This window comes from Podarcis erhardii (genome assembly GCF_964252035.2).
Source record: "Podarcis erhardii genome assembly, chromosome: 6".
In the NCBI taxonomy this organism is placed as follows: domain Eukaryota; kingdom Metazoa; phylum Chordata; class Lepidosauria; order Squamata; family Lacertidae; genus Podarcis; species Podarcis erhardii.
Genome location: NC_138510.1, coordinates 59,748,507 through 59,765,471, shown reverse-complemented (window position 1 = coordinate 59,765,471; position 16,965 = coordinate 59,748,507). Strand labels below are relative to the sequence as shown.

General features: G+C 40.1%; 1 protein-coding gene across 5 annotated transcripts in view; it reads left to right on the top strand.

The window, feature by feature from the left end:
* Nucleotides 1-16,965, top strand: part of DAB1 (DAB adaptor protein 1) — a 643,380-nt gene that overhangs the window by 561,913 nt on the left and 64,502 nt on the right. For all 5 annotated transcript variants that reach the window (XM_081867205.1, XM_081867206.1, XM_081867208.1 and 2 more), the window contains 2 exons: nucleotides 2,645-2,784; nucleotides 7,791-7,889. In XM_081867205.1, coding sequence (XP_081723331.1) covers nucleotides 2,645-2,784; nucleotides 7,791-7,889 — 239 coding nt within the window. The remainder of the gene's footprint in view (nucleotides 1-2,644; nucleotides 2,785-7,790; nucleotides 7,890-16,965) is intronic.

Here is a 16,965-nt window from a genome sequence, read left to right as displayed (position 1 = left end):
AGCTGGTGGAAAGGGCTTGTATAAAAAGCACAACATGGACTATGCATAATCAAAATTATACTTACATTGAACCACAGAAATGCTTATTTTAATCAGTTGACTAATGGGTTAAAATCAAAGCAAATGATTAACTAAACAGATGGCAGCCCTTATATCTGCATTCACTCTTTTCAAGAATTTTTTAATCCATTTGTTTGGTTTTAGCATTCATTTATTCTATTTTCATCTACTTTATAAATATGTGCCACCTCCGCAGTTTACTGATCAGCCTTTCAATTGTATCAAAGCACTTTATTTCTCATTATACGGTTTTTAAAATAAATACTGAATATGCACAAACAGTATAGGAAATTCATGTAAGTTCATAGAACTGAACATCACCAGGTTTGTTGGTATGAGAAGTCCAGGCTCTGCCTGGTTCAGAGGTAGACAGCATCATGCCTTCCAGATGTTGTGGTCTAGAGCTCTCATGGACAGTGGTCAAGAGACTATGAAAGTTGTAGTCCACAACATCTGGAGTGTGCTGTGATGACCACGTGACTAGATAATCGGAAGCCAGCTAGAATTTAAGTGTTCCAACAGTGAGTGAGTTCTGTTGTGCCACATCACACAAGCACACAGAAGAAAGGACAGTGGCAGCGTCTAACTTGTTAGATATAATGAAGACTGTTGACAAAAAGAGTTTGCAAATTAGATTTTATTTACTGCAAAACAAAATAATTGAGACAAGAATGTTTACACACATGAACGGCATGTAGAATAGCCTGATGGTGATGTTAAGCATTGTTGTGCATCCAGATGTGATTTCCCCCCCTCAGAGCTTAGTGTCGCAAATGTTACTTTATTGCTCTTAGCACTCAGTAGTAACATCTGCCTCAGCATTTCCCTCCAGCATAATTTAAAAATTACTTACAGTTTCTGACTCATCATCCATGTGCCATTAGTCTTTTATAAAATGTTGTTTAAGAGCATGAGGACACAACCATTTGATAAATACTGTCTGGAAATTCAGACGAGAACTTGGTGTAATAAGGAGATGATGTGGGTGGAAAACTGTGAGGTTTTGTTGGCATCTCACCAGTTTCCTTACATGTTTGAAAGTAATCAATCAACCACAGAATTTACAAGCTGGCATCTCCCAGGAGGAAAGCATGCAGGGGTCCTAGTGAATTTTATTGTATTATTTTCAAAACCATTTGTGGGGATGGGACAGGAGGAAAAACAAAATTTGGAATTATTATAATTTTCTTTGAATGATGTGTATTGTTTTATGATGCATAATGTTTTACTTTTACTGCACTTTGCTGAAGTTGTTGCTGTAATTGTAGTTATTGTGCCCTGTCCTTGGAACCGTTTGGTTGTAGGGCAATAAACAACAGCAGCAGCAGCAGCAACAACAACAACAAATATTAAACTCTGAGTGGCTTACAACATATAAAAGAATTGTAAAACATTAGACATTAAATATTTCCTGATACAGGGTTGCCTTCACATGTCTTCTAAAAATAATAAATATGATTATTTTTTTAAAGTGGAATGTTGGAGGTTGTGGTTCTCAGATGTTCAAAGTTGTGGGGAACTGGTAGCATTGTTAATTTGAGTTGAAGGTATCATACATGTTACTTGGTGGATTGATTGCTAGATTTTGACCTGGGATATCAAAAGTTCAAATCTCAGCCAAACTTGAGTGTTCCGGGATGGCTGGAGTTGGGCCAGTTCTTCTCTCTCTTTTATCCTAGCTTATCATGCAGGGCTAATTGTGAAGGCATGTGGAATAATGATTGTAAAACATGTTGCGTAGTAGAAAATTTTGTAGCAGCTGCAACATTCCACATGGAAGGCAAATGATGCTCTTTCTGGCGACCTCCATTGGGGATAGTCTGAGAGCTTGTACACATTGAAGCATTTTTCAGCTGTTAATCCACATTTCCCCCCATTTGAATAAAACCAGAATAATCTAATTTGAATCTGTATATGAGGAGCAACTTTCACCTTTCCGGTTTATACCATTAGTTGTTTGCTGTTGTGTTTGTTCCCGCCTTCTAATTTATTGATTCCATTCTGCCAGTTACATACTGACAGGGCATGTAGGCAGATATGCTATACATACAACTTGCTGTTGTTCTAAAAAACCCACCCAAAAAGTGTGTGGAAGAACATAGGTGATTGTAAATTTGCTAGTACATTTTTTTGAAACATATATCAAGATACGTACTGAAGGACCTGCAACAATCCTCCTCATTTCCACTGCCCTCTGGTGTGTAGGAGCCATCAACTAAGTTGTTTAAGCAGATTGCTGCTGGTCACACTTCAGTGGTGGTGGTGGTGGTGGTGGGAGATAACATCTGTAACATGGATTGTGGGTTTGAAAGTTGACTTGACTGGTATGTACTAAAACAATATTTAAAAAATCAATTCATTACAGTTAAGGAGTAGAAAAGCACACTACCAACACACACACACACACACACACACACACACACACGGTTGCAGTCTGAATAAAAATGGTTCAAAAACTTGGACTTTGATAAAACATATAGACAACAAAACAGATTAACACATCTAACTGGCCTGTAGACCTTTAGCTTTTCTACTGCTTTCATAAAATTACATGCATTTCAAAACTGCACCTCTCTCTTTTCAGGTCAGGATCGCAGCGAAGCCACTTTAATAAAAAGGTTTAAAGGCGACGGTGTTCGATACAAAGCAAAACTCATTGGGATAGACGAAGTTTCTGCGGCACGAGGCGACAAGTTATGTCAAGATTCCATGATGAAATTAAAGGTGTTGTGAAACTCTCCCCCCCTCCCCAAATATGTTATTGATCAAAGTATTACTTATTTGGACTGAGCCATTTTTATGTGAAAAGGGGATTTGAGGAGTCAAAGAGCTACCTGAAACATCACTTCCAACAATGTTCTTGCACCGATTCCCTGGTGTTTGGAGCCCTGATAGACTGCTTCATTGTCAAATTTTGTAAAGCCCTTCTTCCTATTAAAAGTCATGACATGGCCAATCAGATTTAGTCACATGGCTGTATCAATGCAAAGAAATGGAGGAAAATCCGCTTTGCTTGCCCTCAGTGACATCATCACATTGACTGTGGTGATAATGGCACAGGGAAGACCAAGCACATTTTAAAGGGGAGGGAAATACGTGAAGAGACTTTGGATTCAAAGATCCATGCCTTTTGGAGGTCATTACTTATTTTAGATCAGGGATGGGAAACCCCTACCCTTCCTAATGTTGCTGGACTGCAGTTCTCATCATCCCAGGCTGTTTGTCATGTTGGCTGGGACTGACAGGAGTTGGAGTCCCAGAACATCTGGAGGGCCACGGGTTCCCCTGTTTTAGATGGTACAGAAGCAAATGTTCCCAGTAAACTTATATGTATTCGCAACAAAATCTCTGATCTGAGAAACAACATTGTCCATGCAAACGGGGTAAGGATAAGGGACATAAAATGAAGCCACATAAACATGCAGTGGAATATGATGTACGTATTTATAGTTTATATGCCAACATTTGCTACACACACACCTTGTGTTTCTACAATATTTTTGTCCAATTTTTAAAAAAGAAAAAGTTGGAAAGGGATTTTAAGTACTTGGTAATTAAGGAAGAACCCAAAACCAAAGGCTGGCTCTTTTTGTGTCTAAGCAGCATGTACCACAGCACATGCCTAAGATTAAACTGTTTGTAGTTTCTTTCTCATTCATTCCTTGGTTCCATCTGCCAACAAGTGGTTTGGGAGCTTCTGGCTGTTAACAAGGCTAGGCTGGCCCTTTTGTCTCCATCCCAGAGGGTCTCAATTTCCATCTCTCCTCCAAAATGTTTGATTCCTGTTAGCATAATTGAGAGACTTGCCTGTGTAATGTTGAGAGGTTACTAGAACCAAAAGAAACAGGTGGTGTCACAAATTCAGATTGCTGTTTGCTCCTGCTCTATTGGTTTTTACCATGTACTGGGATGGTATTATTTATTTCTTTTTAAATATTCATGTCCTTCTGCTGAAAATTTACCTGCAGCATATTAATTTGTTTCTACTAAAGGCAGCCTTATTTAATGGCCTACATGAAGGGCATAGAACCTGGCCACTTGCATTTGGACTCTGGGACAAGTCACCATTTGTGCCAGATTCTTTCCATAAGCTTGCATCATTTGATAGGGATGCCCTCTTGTATCAACGGGGCTATGACACCGGCCTGGAATCCCTGAGGCAAAGGCTTTGGGACATTTCACATAGTGACCTGCAATCTTGATCTCAAGTAATTTGAGGCCTGGTAGCAGAAGGAATCCGATATGGGTACGACTTTCAGATACCCTCATATCTTAGGAACCTGTCTGTACCAATCTAACGGCGTTTATTTACCATAACCAGACTAAATGTATTTCCATCGGAAGTGCTAAATGGTAGACTGAGAGACATCCCTTAACAGAATAGGCTTTGTTTATGTTCTCAGGACGTTGATTGCATGAAACATATTTTATTGCATTGTGGGTAGTATGAGCAAGCAAGGGGCCAACTGATCAAACACATACTGGCGAATGTGCTGGGAAAATCTGAAGCCTCCCATATTAAATATCTTTTGGATGACAGTTCTAATGATATTACACTGGCCGTGGCAAAGTTTCTCTTGGAAGTTAAAAGAAACAAGTATCATAATGCTTGAGATAAAACAAAATGGCCGCCCCGGTTCCTCTCTCTTTTGTGGTTGGCTGTCTTAATTGTATTTTGTTCTGAAATTTTTGATGGGTCTTTGGATCACAATAAAGATTTAAATTTAAAATTCCTAGGGATGCAGTGAATGCTAACTTGTGCGTACAGAACAGTTCAGAAACATGAGTAGTGGTTGCATATTATTATAGGAATATTTGTGATCTCTCACGATAAATCTCCAGAAAGCAAAAATCACTGCCCCAACAAAAAATAAACTAGCATTGTCATGTTATAATAATTTGGAATGCAAAATTTTTGTACTCAGTGGGTGAAAAATGAACATCATACTTTAGCTGCAGTTCATTCATTTTCAGCACTGTGCTCTTGTTATAAAAAAAGTGTGCCTAGACATTCTGTTGTTGCGTCCATAACCTAGGTTTAAGGCACCATTTAGCTCCTAGCTTTCATATCTTGGTCTCTAACACTGATCGGAGAGTATACATTACTCTTGTTGCCTTGAGCTTGAAAATAACACAGGACTGATTGAATGTCTCAGGGTAGTTAGCACAACTGAATGGATGTGCAAACAGCCTGATTTAGGGTTGTGTGCTGGAGAGCTGCTTTCAGTTCTGGGATTAGTAATTTGTAAGCACCACATACCAGAGTCTGAAGATATTACTGCTGTGAATAGACACCAGAAATATTGATGAATTTTTTAAAAGTGTACATCCAAATAGCATGCTTTTGTCAGTTTCACATTACAAAACATTACTGAAAGTAGATACTCCAAATATAGAATCATAGAATCATAGAGTTGGAAGAGACCACAAGGGCCATCGAGTCCAACCCCCTGCCAAGCAGGAAACACCATCAGAGCACTCCTGACATATGGTTGCAAAGCCTCTGCTTAAAGACCTCCAAAGAAGGAGACTCCACCACACTCCTTGGCAGCAAATTCCACTGTCGAACAGCTCTTACTGTCAGGAAGTTCTTCCTAATGTTTAGGTGGAATCTTTTTTCTTGTAGTTTGTAGAACGAATAATATATATTCGTTTCCATGGCACCAAGTACAATATATGTAGAAAATACAGCTTCCACCTGTAGAATATCCATGCAAGGACTTCTAAGTAGTAAATCTAGTTTATTAAACAGAAACAAACAATAATGACATATAGAATGACTATATGTGGAAGCAAAGCATCGTAATAGTATTAGTAAATTTTGTACTCGATATCTGCAGTTCCTTTCCTTTTATTTTCTCCAAGTTTCTACCTATTCTTATCTCAGTTGAATGCCTGTTCCTTTTCCTTCCTTCACTCACCTTAGATACAGTACTCTAGTTTCTGAGACTTCTTCCCAATCGCCACCCTGCCCCACACAGCTGCTCTTTGCGGAAGGCCTGTGCAAGATTTAATCTGAGTGAGTTGGTCAGCTCTCACTTCCTTTGCAGAAGCTGGACTACAAACATCCTCTTTGCTGAGCAATAAACGGCGTTTCCATGCGCTGCTCTGGTTCGCCAGAAGCGGCTTAGTCATGCTGGCCACATGACCCGGAAGCTGTACGCCGGCTCCCTCGGTCAATAAAGCGAGATGAGCGCTGCAACCCCAGAGTCGGCCACGACTGGACCTAATGGTCAGGGGTACCTTTACCTTTACCTTTTAGGGGTGTTTATGAATACTCTATCACCACACTAGCTCATCAGTGCTGTCACAAGTTTGACTGTTTCAAGAACAGTGTTATACAACTAAGCATAATGCTCCACCATAACTAGATATCATAAAAGGGGATCTGTAACATTTTAAATTTGATAGATGCTGAAGTAGGGCATTAAGACTAATGGATTGTATGCATACAGCAGATTAGGTGGGGATACTTTCTAAACTGTATTGCCCAAGATTAGAGATTGTGGTGCCACATGCTTGAATGTGTCCTCAAGAGAAAAAATAAATCCATCTGTATGGAAAACTAGCATGTCTGCAAGAAAGCTGGGCTACAATATTTCTTCTGGATACCTTTTTTCATATATGTTTTGTTCATTTACACAAGGTAGCGTTAAAGCATGTTATTTCCCCATGTGTAGCCCAAAGTTATACAGTCTGATGATGTTTTTTTGCCACAAATGAGACCTGCAACAAATGCTTGCAGAAGTTACTGTTCTCTATTCAGGATTCCATCTGCTACTGCCATGTTGTTTCTCAAAGATCCCATTTTGGCTACAATCCTGTTCATACTCAGCACCAGAAATCGCTATTGGAAAGAGTATTGATGATACTATTTACACTAGCTTTAAAAATAATGAATTGGAACAGAAGAACTTATACAGCTGCTTCTAGCAACAGTGTTATTTTCTAAATAATAAATGCATTTCCTAATGTGGCAAAGAGAAAGACTGTGGGTGTGGTTTTTCTAAGGGGTTCTAATTAATGCATCAAAAATAAAACACCATGTTTTGGCTTTTTGTATGAACAGTCAGAGGCCTTATTTGTTGATGAAAAAGTGGACTAGTCCTCTGGTTGTTCGACTTCTGTGATTATATAATTCTTTATGAATCTAGAAATTAAAAAGAAAAAGAAAGATAATATTTGTGTAAAGGCAGGGGAGGGGGAGAACTCAAATCAGAAAAGAAAGAGGCAAAGAATGTGGATACTAAGAATTTTCTACCTACTTCCCAAAATGGAAATTTCATCAGCTTCACCTACCTAGAAATAAAACATTTCTACTGTGTTCCAAGGCAGCAGAAAAAAGAAGAATGTACAGGGAAATTATCAGTACAGTAAGATTTTGATTGTGGCAAAACTACATGGTTTCAGATGAAAAATGAATAACACAGTTCATAGCAGGAGGGTGTTTTGAAAACTGATATGTAAAGTGGATCTGCCTATGGAAGCCAGTGTCCAACACAGTCCTCAGTACATTTATACAGAAGTCAGTACCAATTAATTCAGTGGGCCTTACTTAATAACAAGTATCGATAAAAGAGAATATATTGCCCCAAGCCAACGGAAAGCTAAAAGTGTTCAGTTCTTTAAGGAATAACACACTGCCACTACTCACTAACGTCTGCAGACAATGGGCAGAGACAAAATGTCAAATTATTTTAAATCGGAACCATTCTGTTTTCTCCCAACAGGGAATTGTTGCTGCAACTCGTTCAAAAGGGGAACACAAGCAGAAAATATTTTTAACTATCTCATTTGGAGGAATCAAAATCTTTGATGAGAAGACAGGAGTAAGTAAAATAATGACACCAGACAACACAATTGAATCTCTTGGTACTTGTATCCTTGAAAGCTTCCTGTGGCTGGGCAGTAATTTTTGATCAATATAAAGTCACACAAAACAGATGACATGCTTCATAAATTGCTTATTGTAGATCATGGGTAGGCAAACTAAGGCCCGGGGGCCAGATCCAGCCTAACTGCCTTCTAAATCCGGCCCGTGGACTCTCCGGGAATCAGCATGTTGTTACATGAGTAGAATGTACCCTTTTACTTAAAATGCATCTCTGGATTAATTGTGGGGCCTGCCTGGTGTTTTTACATGAGTAGAATGTGCCCTTTTATTTAAAATGCATCTATGAGTTATTTGTGGGGCATAGGAATTCATTCATTTCCCCCAAAAAAAATATGGTCCGGCCCCCCACAAGGTCTGAGGAACAGCGGACTGCTCCCCTGCTGAAAAAGTATTCTGACACCTGCTGTAGATCAAAGCAACAGCCTTCAATAACTAAGGTGTAGTTATTGTTTTGTTTGTTCGTTTGACACAGTAACTCAATGAAGCTACTTCTGTGTCTGATATGATTTTATCCACATACCTTGAAGTTGTTAAAACTAGGGCCAGGGGCTTTTGTGATAGAATACATAAGGTGATGTAGGACATATTAAGGACTCATTTCTGTCCATTTCCATGTGAAAGACAAACATTTGAACTGGTATTTTGTGTCAAACTACACATGATCTTAATTCCGGGGATGCAATTATCATGTGTATTATTGTTATTCAGATTGTGGCTGCAAGGAAGCCTAAACTGTCTCTGTCATAGGTGCCAACTCCCTGAGGCCTTGGGTGTCTGAGCACCCACAAAATTCCTCATGAAGAGGCTGGTCACCCACAAATTTCAGTGCCAGGGCCCCAGGCACCCATGGTCGCGGGACCAAGCTGGCACTCCTGGTCTCTGTTATGGGGGGAGGGGAGAGAGGAGGGTTTTGTGTTCATATGTAAAGTGCTGAAAGTATGTACTAAAAGGGTAGTGGCTGCTTGTTGTTGTTGTTGTTGTTGTTGTTGTTGTTATATTAAAATCTCATAACACAGAGGCTAAAGAATGGTTTGAACTTATCTCATAGTCAAGTCATTATGTTTCCATCACTTAAACAATTTTATTTTGGATTAACAGGGGCTTAAGTCAAACATTAAAATAAAATCAGAACACACTGAAAAACAGCTTTTATCTTAACTATAATTATCTTCACCGTGGCTTATGCCCTCTCTTGAATTTTAAAAAGGATCTCAATTAAATTTTTATATAAATTAACTATTTAGCATGATGCTAGAAATAAAACCAGACTGATGGCAGATAGAATTAGCTTTCCTAATTAATATTATGTTATTGGATAACCAAGATCATTAAACTTACAAGTAAATAATGCAGTGTCAATTATGAAGAGTTATTGGGATAGTACTGGGTACTATATATTCAAAGTATGATACACTGTTTGATTATCTAAGCTTATAACCTTATGCAAGTGTTGCATTCTGCTTCCTGTAATTTACAAGTGATGCCAAGGAAGAGTTGCCAATGTTTCATGAACTTGTCCGCTAAGTTCATCCTTCCCAGTGTATCTGAAGTGGGATGTGAAATCTGTGAGGCATTATGGCAATATATGGGATTTACTAGGACATTTCCAAGTTACAGCAGTTCCTGTGTCCATAGGGAAATTGTTTTCTCCAGACTTCTAGAATGAGAAAAAAATGAGTATGAGTCAGAGGAAGCATCCACAAAGATGCTAGCACCCGAAAAAGAAGATTTTTAGCTCCACTGGTCAGAATGATAATATAATTTCTAAAGCTATAAGAAAGTGAAGTCTGCTGTTGTCATTCCAGTAGTGGATAGTGTGGATAGTGTGACACAGTGTGACATTTCCAGTTGGTCACACTGCTGCTGCTGACCGGGAGGTAGAGGGGAAGTGGCAAAAGCACCAGCAGGATTAGTTCTGCTGGTGTGTTTGCACTGCACCACCATCTCTCCCACCCTGTTATATCTTCCAGTAAGCAACAACAATGTGACTGACCAGAGAGTCTGTGAGTTGTGGCACCACACACCATGCACTACAGGATATAGGCCTGCAACTGGTGTGCTCTCATTCCAGTTCTCACTTGAGAACCTGCTGCTGTCGATGTCATAAAATGAGGAGAAATCCCAGTTACAGGCCCTTCTTCCTACAATCACTTTATTCTGCTGATTCTGACTTTTCCTCATCATGCCAGATGTTCCACAGAACACAATAAAGAAAAAAAGTAGTTAATTAGCTGCAGTTGCTACAGTTGCAATATTCCCATTGAGACTGGGCCATGGAAAGCAGTCTGAGGTGAGTTAGGAACTACGAGCCCCAAGACAGAGTAGGGGTCAATAACAGGACCAAGGGGCAAGCCAGGAGTTCAAACCAAAGAGCAAGTGAATTCTTGAGGTCAAATTGGAAGCTGGCCCAAATAATAACCTAGGATTCAGGAAGACCTTGTTTCTCAAGCAAGGATCAGCTGGATAAAGGGTAGTTCTTCCTACTCCTTTCTGCCTAGAAGGATCCAGTGATCAGTCTTGGTGGTCAATCAGGAAGGTAGTTCACTGAGAAGGTTGCCACCTGCAGTTCATTGATTCTCTACATGGGGCAACCACACATGGATTTACAGCAGCTTCTGACTATTTAGCGTACTTCACATCTTCAAACAAATAATTTCTTTGCTGGAACTGAAAATCATGGATAGTTGCTGCATCCCTGTGTGGACTATAATCCTCCTGTCCTCCGGCGCTGCCCCACTGCCCCAGTTTGGATAAGTTCATTGTCATGTAATCATTTGCCAAATTATTACTTATTTTACAAAATGCCCATGTCTGATTTCTCTCATTTGTCTGCGTTACTCATGCACATACGTCTGACCTAATTTAAAAGAGACAAATGTTGATTTTTGTGCGCTTTGTATCTTGTTGGCTAATATTGGATTTTAATTTATCACAATAAAAAAATCAATGTGTAGCCCTAAACCAGCAAATTCTCTAAAAATTGGCATTGGCAGGCCTGACTTTAGATGGATGGTTTTAAAGAAACTGCTCCATAATTAGAGCTTAAAATAATGTATTTGGGTTACTGTCAGAAATCTTGCCTGTGACTTTTTCCTTTGCATTTATAGCGTACTTTCATGCACTGCGAATGTAATATTCATGAAAAAATATACATTTTAATTAATATTTTAGCTGTCTTTGTACTTGAAGTCTTGATGGGTGTGCTTGATGTACTTGCACTTTCTGATGGAAAGTGTCACTCAAGGCAAATACTGTCACTAAGAATTAGAACAATTGTTGGTGAGGTTTCACTCCACTTAACACTTTAATCCTCTAAAACACTGGAGAAAGAAAAGATACTGTCCCTCTTACTAACGTGGGATGATTTAATTTTACTGTTTGTAATTCTTTTTGCTATTTGTGGGAGGAGGGCTGTGTTTTGAGGAGGGGGAAGTGTGTCCAAAATGCATGCATGGATTTTTTGATTCCATCTTGTGAGGATGATTAGGGAGGCAGGAGAGGATATATTAATTAATGATACCCTTCCTAACTTGCGCTAGCAAGTTCCATATCCTAGCAGAGTTCCAAACATCCCCCTTTTTAAATTACACAGTGGTTAGCTTGTTGCTAGCTCGTCTAAGCCTCACGATTTAAGATTCCTGGTAAGATCCCTTCTAATCCCTCTTAAAAAGAATAGTCATGAGAATCTGATTAAATTTAATATAAAAGTAGTTTACTCACAGAGGGATGCGGGTGGCGCTGTGGGTTAAACCACAGAGCCTAGGACTTGCTGATCAGAAGGTTGGCGGTTCGAATCCCCGAGATGGGGTGAGCTCCCGTTGCTTGGTCCCTGCTCCTGCCAACCTAGCAGTTCGAAAGCACATCAAAGTGCAAGTAGATAAATAGGTACTGCTCTGGCGGGAAGGTAAACAGCGTTTCCGTGTGCTGTTCTGGTTCGCTTAGTCATGCCGGCCACATGACCCGTAAGGTGTACGCCAGCTCCCTCAGCCAATAAAGCGAGATGAGCGCCGCAGCCCCAGAGTCGGCCACGACTGGACTTAACGGTCAGGGGTCCCTTTACCTTTACCTAATTTACTCACACATTCATTCAGGTTCACAGATAGATCCCTGAAGGCAGGCTTAGGTTACATAACTATATATCTACATCAGGCATATGCGACCTCAGCCCTCCAGATGTTTTGGGACTACAACTCCCATGATCCCTAGCTAACAGGACCAGTGGTCAGGGATGATGGGAATTGTAGTCTCAAAACATCTGGAGGGCCGAGGTTGTCTATGTCTGATCTACATGAACTGTCCCATAAGGGAATTAGTCCCAAGTGACCGCGACTGAGCAGTCACTTCTCCTAACACATAGGAAAACAAAAATGGAGAACACAGAGAGCAGAATATGGAGGCCATGTGCTCCTCTACCAACAACAGGCCACACCCACATCAAGTCACATGCAGTGAAAGTCTGTTCCAGCTCAGGAGGATACAGGAGGTTTTATCCTGAGTGGTACAAAAATATCCCCTAACATGTCCACTGTAGGAATGTTGTACTTGACTGCTATAAGTTTCACATCCCACACGTCTTAGATTTGTAATACCCTCCATACCCTTCCCAGCCCCATCATAGAGCAACTGACTGATGTTTGCAGCAAGGTGACTGCATGGAACCAAAAAAAAGAATAGGGGGTGAAGCAGAACCAGATGATAACCACATCAAAACCAAGAACCTACGAAATAAATGGTGGATGGGTGGATAAGTCCCATGGTGGGCTCAGGGAGCGGGGCTTCCTTAAATAGTCTGTGAGTAGCCCAGCGACAGGGGAGTCTTCCCTCTGATCTTCCAGCAGCTGCTGGCTCCCCTGAGAGCCAACTACCTACAGTAGTACCTCTGGATACGAATGGGATCTGTTCCAGAACCCCGTTCGCATCCTGAAGCGAACGCAACCCGTGTCTGCGCATGTGTGGGTCTCAGTTTGCCACTTCTGCGCATGCGCGTGGTGTCATTGCTTCCGGGTCGCCGCAGAGCGCAAACCGAAAGCGCTCAAACTGAAGCAACTTCAACCCGAGGTATGACAGTACTTGACAGCTGTGCAGGACAGCACCATCTTTCTTACCTCAAGATTATTGAGTGAAAATATAGCTGTCTTAAAACCCCCAAAACTCATTAGTTTCTGATGCGTACAAGGACTTGCAATATACCAAAAATTCTTCAGTATTTGTTTTTTTAGCAATCTCCCAGAAGTGGAACAGGTCAAATATGTGGGTACATTTAACTTATGAGGGTATGTCAAGCAGGGCAAAGTTTGGCCAATCAGGATAGAAGGGTTTTTTTAAAAAAAAAAAACATTTCCTTTCCTTATTATTCTGACATTTAAAGTGTGTAATATGTATATCCCAAGCAAATATGCCAAGTGCTATTTATTCTATTCGCTCACTTGCTGGCATAATTAGCCCTCTTGAGTCTCCTCAAAATGATATCGCTGAGATCGATATGCAGAATTTATAACTCGGGAACAGCCTATAGATTTTTGACATTTTCAGGATTATTTTAAGACTGTAAACCTGGTTCCTAATTTAATGGTTTTGTCATGTTTTGATATATACATATAAAGACATATTTTGAGGTTAAGAATACAAATATTGAACATAAATAAATATACCAGTAAAAATGTGGACTCCAGTAAAAAAAAATAATCAAAAACATTAACGCTACAACCAGTATGGATGTATAAAAAAAAACATTGGCAACAAACTCCCACATGAGGACACAAGAGGCCTAATGCTAACTTGGACCAAAGTTCCATGTACCCAGTGCTCTATGAAGCTTGTGAACAGGGCATCCTGTTAATAATATAAAATATAATATAAGATATTTTATATGATACTCTGCTTCAGCAAGAAGGAACAGATAGTTCCGTGACATCTCAGAAGCTGACAGATTTGTTATGAATAATCTCTCATGGAGTGATTAAATTCTGTTGGGTGGCACAAGTTTTCTGTGATTTTCAAGAGGCTGCAATATGCCCCAATTATAGGTAGGTACCATGGAATAATGATTTCATAATATAGTGCCACCAGCCTCCAGTTAATCTATGCCCGTTCAAAGCATTCTGTCACACACTAGCATGGTCAGGAAGCAGAACTCAGGGTTGAAGTAGTGTTGATAACTTTTTTTTTTTGGCTAGGACAGCATCCCCCAACCTGGTGCCCCCCAGATGTTTTAGATAGCAAAAGAGTAGAAGTCGCTCAGAGTTGCTGGAGGAACCCAATCAGATGGGTGGGGTACAAATAATTTACTACTACTACTACTGCAGGAGTCCCATATCTGCAGCAGCCAGTTATACAGTGGTACCTCAGGTTACAGATGCTTCAGGTTACAGACGCTTCAGGTTACAGACTCTAACCCAGAAATAGTACCTTGGGTTAAGAACTCTGCTTCAGGATGAGAACAGAAATCATGAGCTGGCAGTGCAGCGGTGGCAGGAGGCCCCATTAGCTAAAGTAGTACCTCAGGTTAAGAACGGTTTCAGGTTAAGAACAGACCTCCAGAACAAATTGAGTTCTTAACCCGAGGTACCACTGTAATCCTTTAATTTTAATTTCATATTTTGCCATGTGTAAAAGAGCAAAGCAAGGCAATACGCGCATAGAAATAAGAGCAATAAACATGGTATATTAGTCATAATCCATTGATTAGATCTTTCAATTGTGCACAGTCATAAAGTTTCTCTTAATGGCTGACCCAGTTTTGAAGCCAATGTTGCTGTTATGACCTAATTTCTGTTACAGCAAGTTTTTCATGTGATAAATTGACTTCTGAAACCGTCACAAGCTTTTCCACCAATTTAGCTGGCAGCAAATATCAAGATAATATAGCTATGCATTTTTAATGGTGGACATTTTGGTAGGATGGTAGCATCTTGCCTCAGGAGCAGTGGGACAGTGCCAACCACCGAATGCAGCACCTCCCAGCCTCACAAATCTGGCACCATATAAACCTGCACAAGTCAGATTTCAGGTGATTCTTGCTATATTGCAGGATCAGCTTGGAGAGGAAAGCTCTAAGAACTGAGAGATGGGTGCAAGATAGGGGGTGTCTGTTCTGGGGGGTGGGGAATCCCATGGATATTTTTTCCCCCAAGATTCTTTGAAAATCTTCAGCATCTTAAACTGTCGGCACCTGCAGAATTCAGATTTGCAATTTTTGTAAATATCAGTATGTTGAAATATACAGGCTGCTTTGCTGCCCAAAAAATACCCTCAAAGCAGCCAACAATAAAAAAAAATCCTTAAATGTTATTTCACGTTATGTCTTACATTTTATTTAAGTTCTGAAGATATCTCTCATTTCCTTTCTTAGTGTGTTTGGACTGGAAGGTCAACAGCATTAAAATTGGGGGGGGGGGAGGAATGAAAATAATTTGTATTTTCATGGTTGTCAGACTAAAAGTATTGCTGATGGTATCTAGAGCAAGAAGAGGCTAGATGATTATTAAAGGATCCCACCCCCAATGTATGAAAAATTCTGAAGTGTAATGTAATAAATGCCCTCAGGAAACAAGGTTTTTATAGGAAGAAAATATTGCCAGGAAACAGGTACATGAATGAATGGAGTATGATGCAGGACATTTTTAACTGGCTTAACTTGGGTGTCTCAATCTGTTGAGGCCCAAAAACACATCTAGGGTTAATATTTCTCAGGTCGTGTACAACCATATCATGCAAGTCCTATCCATGAAAGTGTTTGCCTTAACTGCTAGGCATCTATTCTGTTCTCTACGGTTAATTCAAGGTGAGCTTTTTTTGCTGCCAGCGCTAGATTCGAATCAGGCTTTTAGAGTGAGCAAAATTCATAGGAGTATACCTAGCATGATATTATCCGCACAATAATAGCATCAATAATAATGCTCACATAGTAATATATGGACTATTTTAAGTTTAACAAGGACTTAATTTTTCTGCTATAGCCGGAAGGTGCTCAGGATGGACTTTGATTTCTGTCTGATATAAAATGTTGATATAAATGATTTAAAATGTCCAGTGTTCAGAGTAATCAAGACCTGGCCCTCAGATCAACTAAACTAGTCACAATTGTCCCATTGAAACCAATGAATTAGTTTAATCAGAACTAACTTGTTCAGTTGATTTTTATTATACATAGCTACTATCCTATATGTGCACACAAACATTCAGCCCTGCCCTTAATTTATGTATAGCTGAAAGCCCTTTCTAGAAGAATTTTGTGGGTGACATTCCAGCCTAAGAGAAAGTGCTTGACAAGAGAACTCTTGACATAATAATAAAGGAGTCCATCTCAGAACCACTGAAATGTTTTGTCACAAGTGGTGAAAACGCCACAGCAAAGAGTGATGTCCCTGTTTAAAGTCTTGTGTCTATTTGTCTTTGATATCTTCTTCTCCTGTATGTCTGCAAAGTTACTCCCACTTGTAGCCGATATTTTTCTCTCGATGCAGTGTGCTATATCTCACCAATTGCTTTGCAGTTTTTTTGTTTGCTCTGCTGTTAGCAGTTGTATTAGTATCATTCCTGACATTTCCCAGCAATACTGGTGCTGTTGATGCGTTGTGTTGGCTTGCCAGATGCAAAGAACCCAAGTTCAATTAACACATTTTATTCTTTTACACAAAATGCAGGAGATTCTGATACTAGTGCTTGGAAGTAGAAATAATAAAGCATTTAAAAAACAAAAGAAAAACCAACCACTGTAAATCTGATAATGTTGGGATATGGTGGCTATTATGGCTCTTCATTTGGTGTAATTCAAGATTACTGATGCGGTATCAGTCAAGATTTCTCTGTTTTAAATACTGGAATCAAATACCAAAATTGATTCGTGACGTAGAGTCACTGGCAGAGGAAGAGGAGTGGGGGGGGGGAGCTCACTGCCCCCAGCAGCACGATCCTGGTGGGGTGCCATCGTGGCTCACCCCTCCCCCGTGCTGGGTGCCACACCCCCGCAAGCAGTGTACCATGCCCCCAGGATGTGCACCACGCCCCAG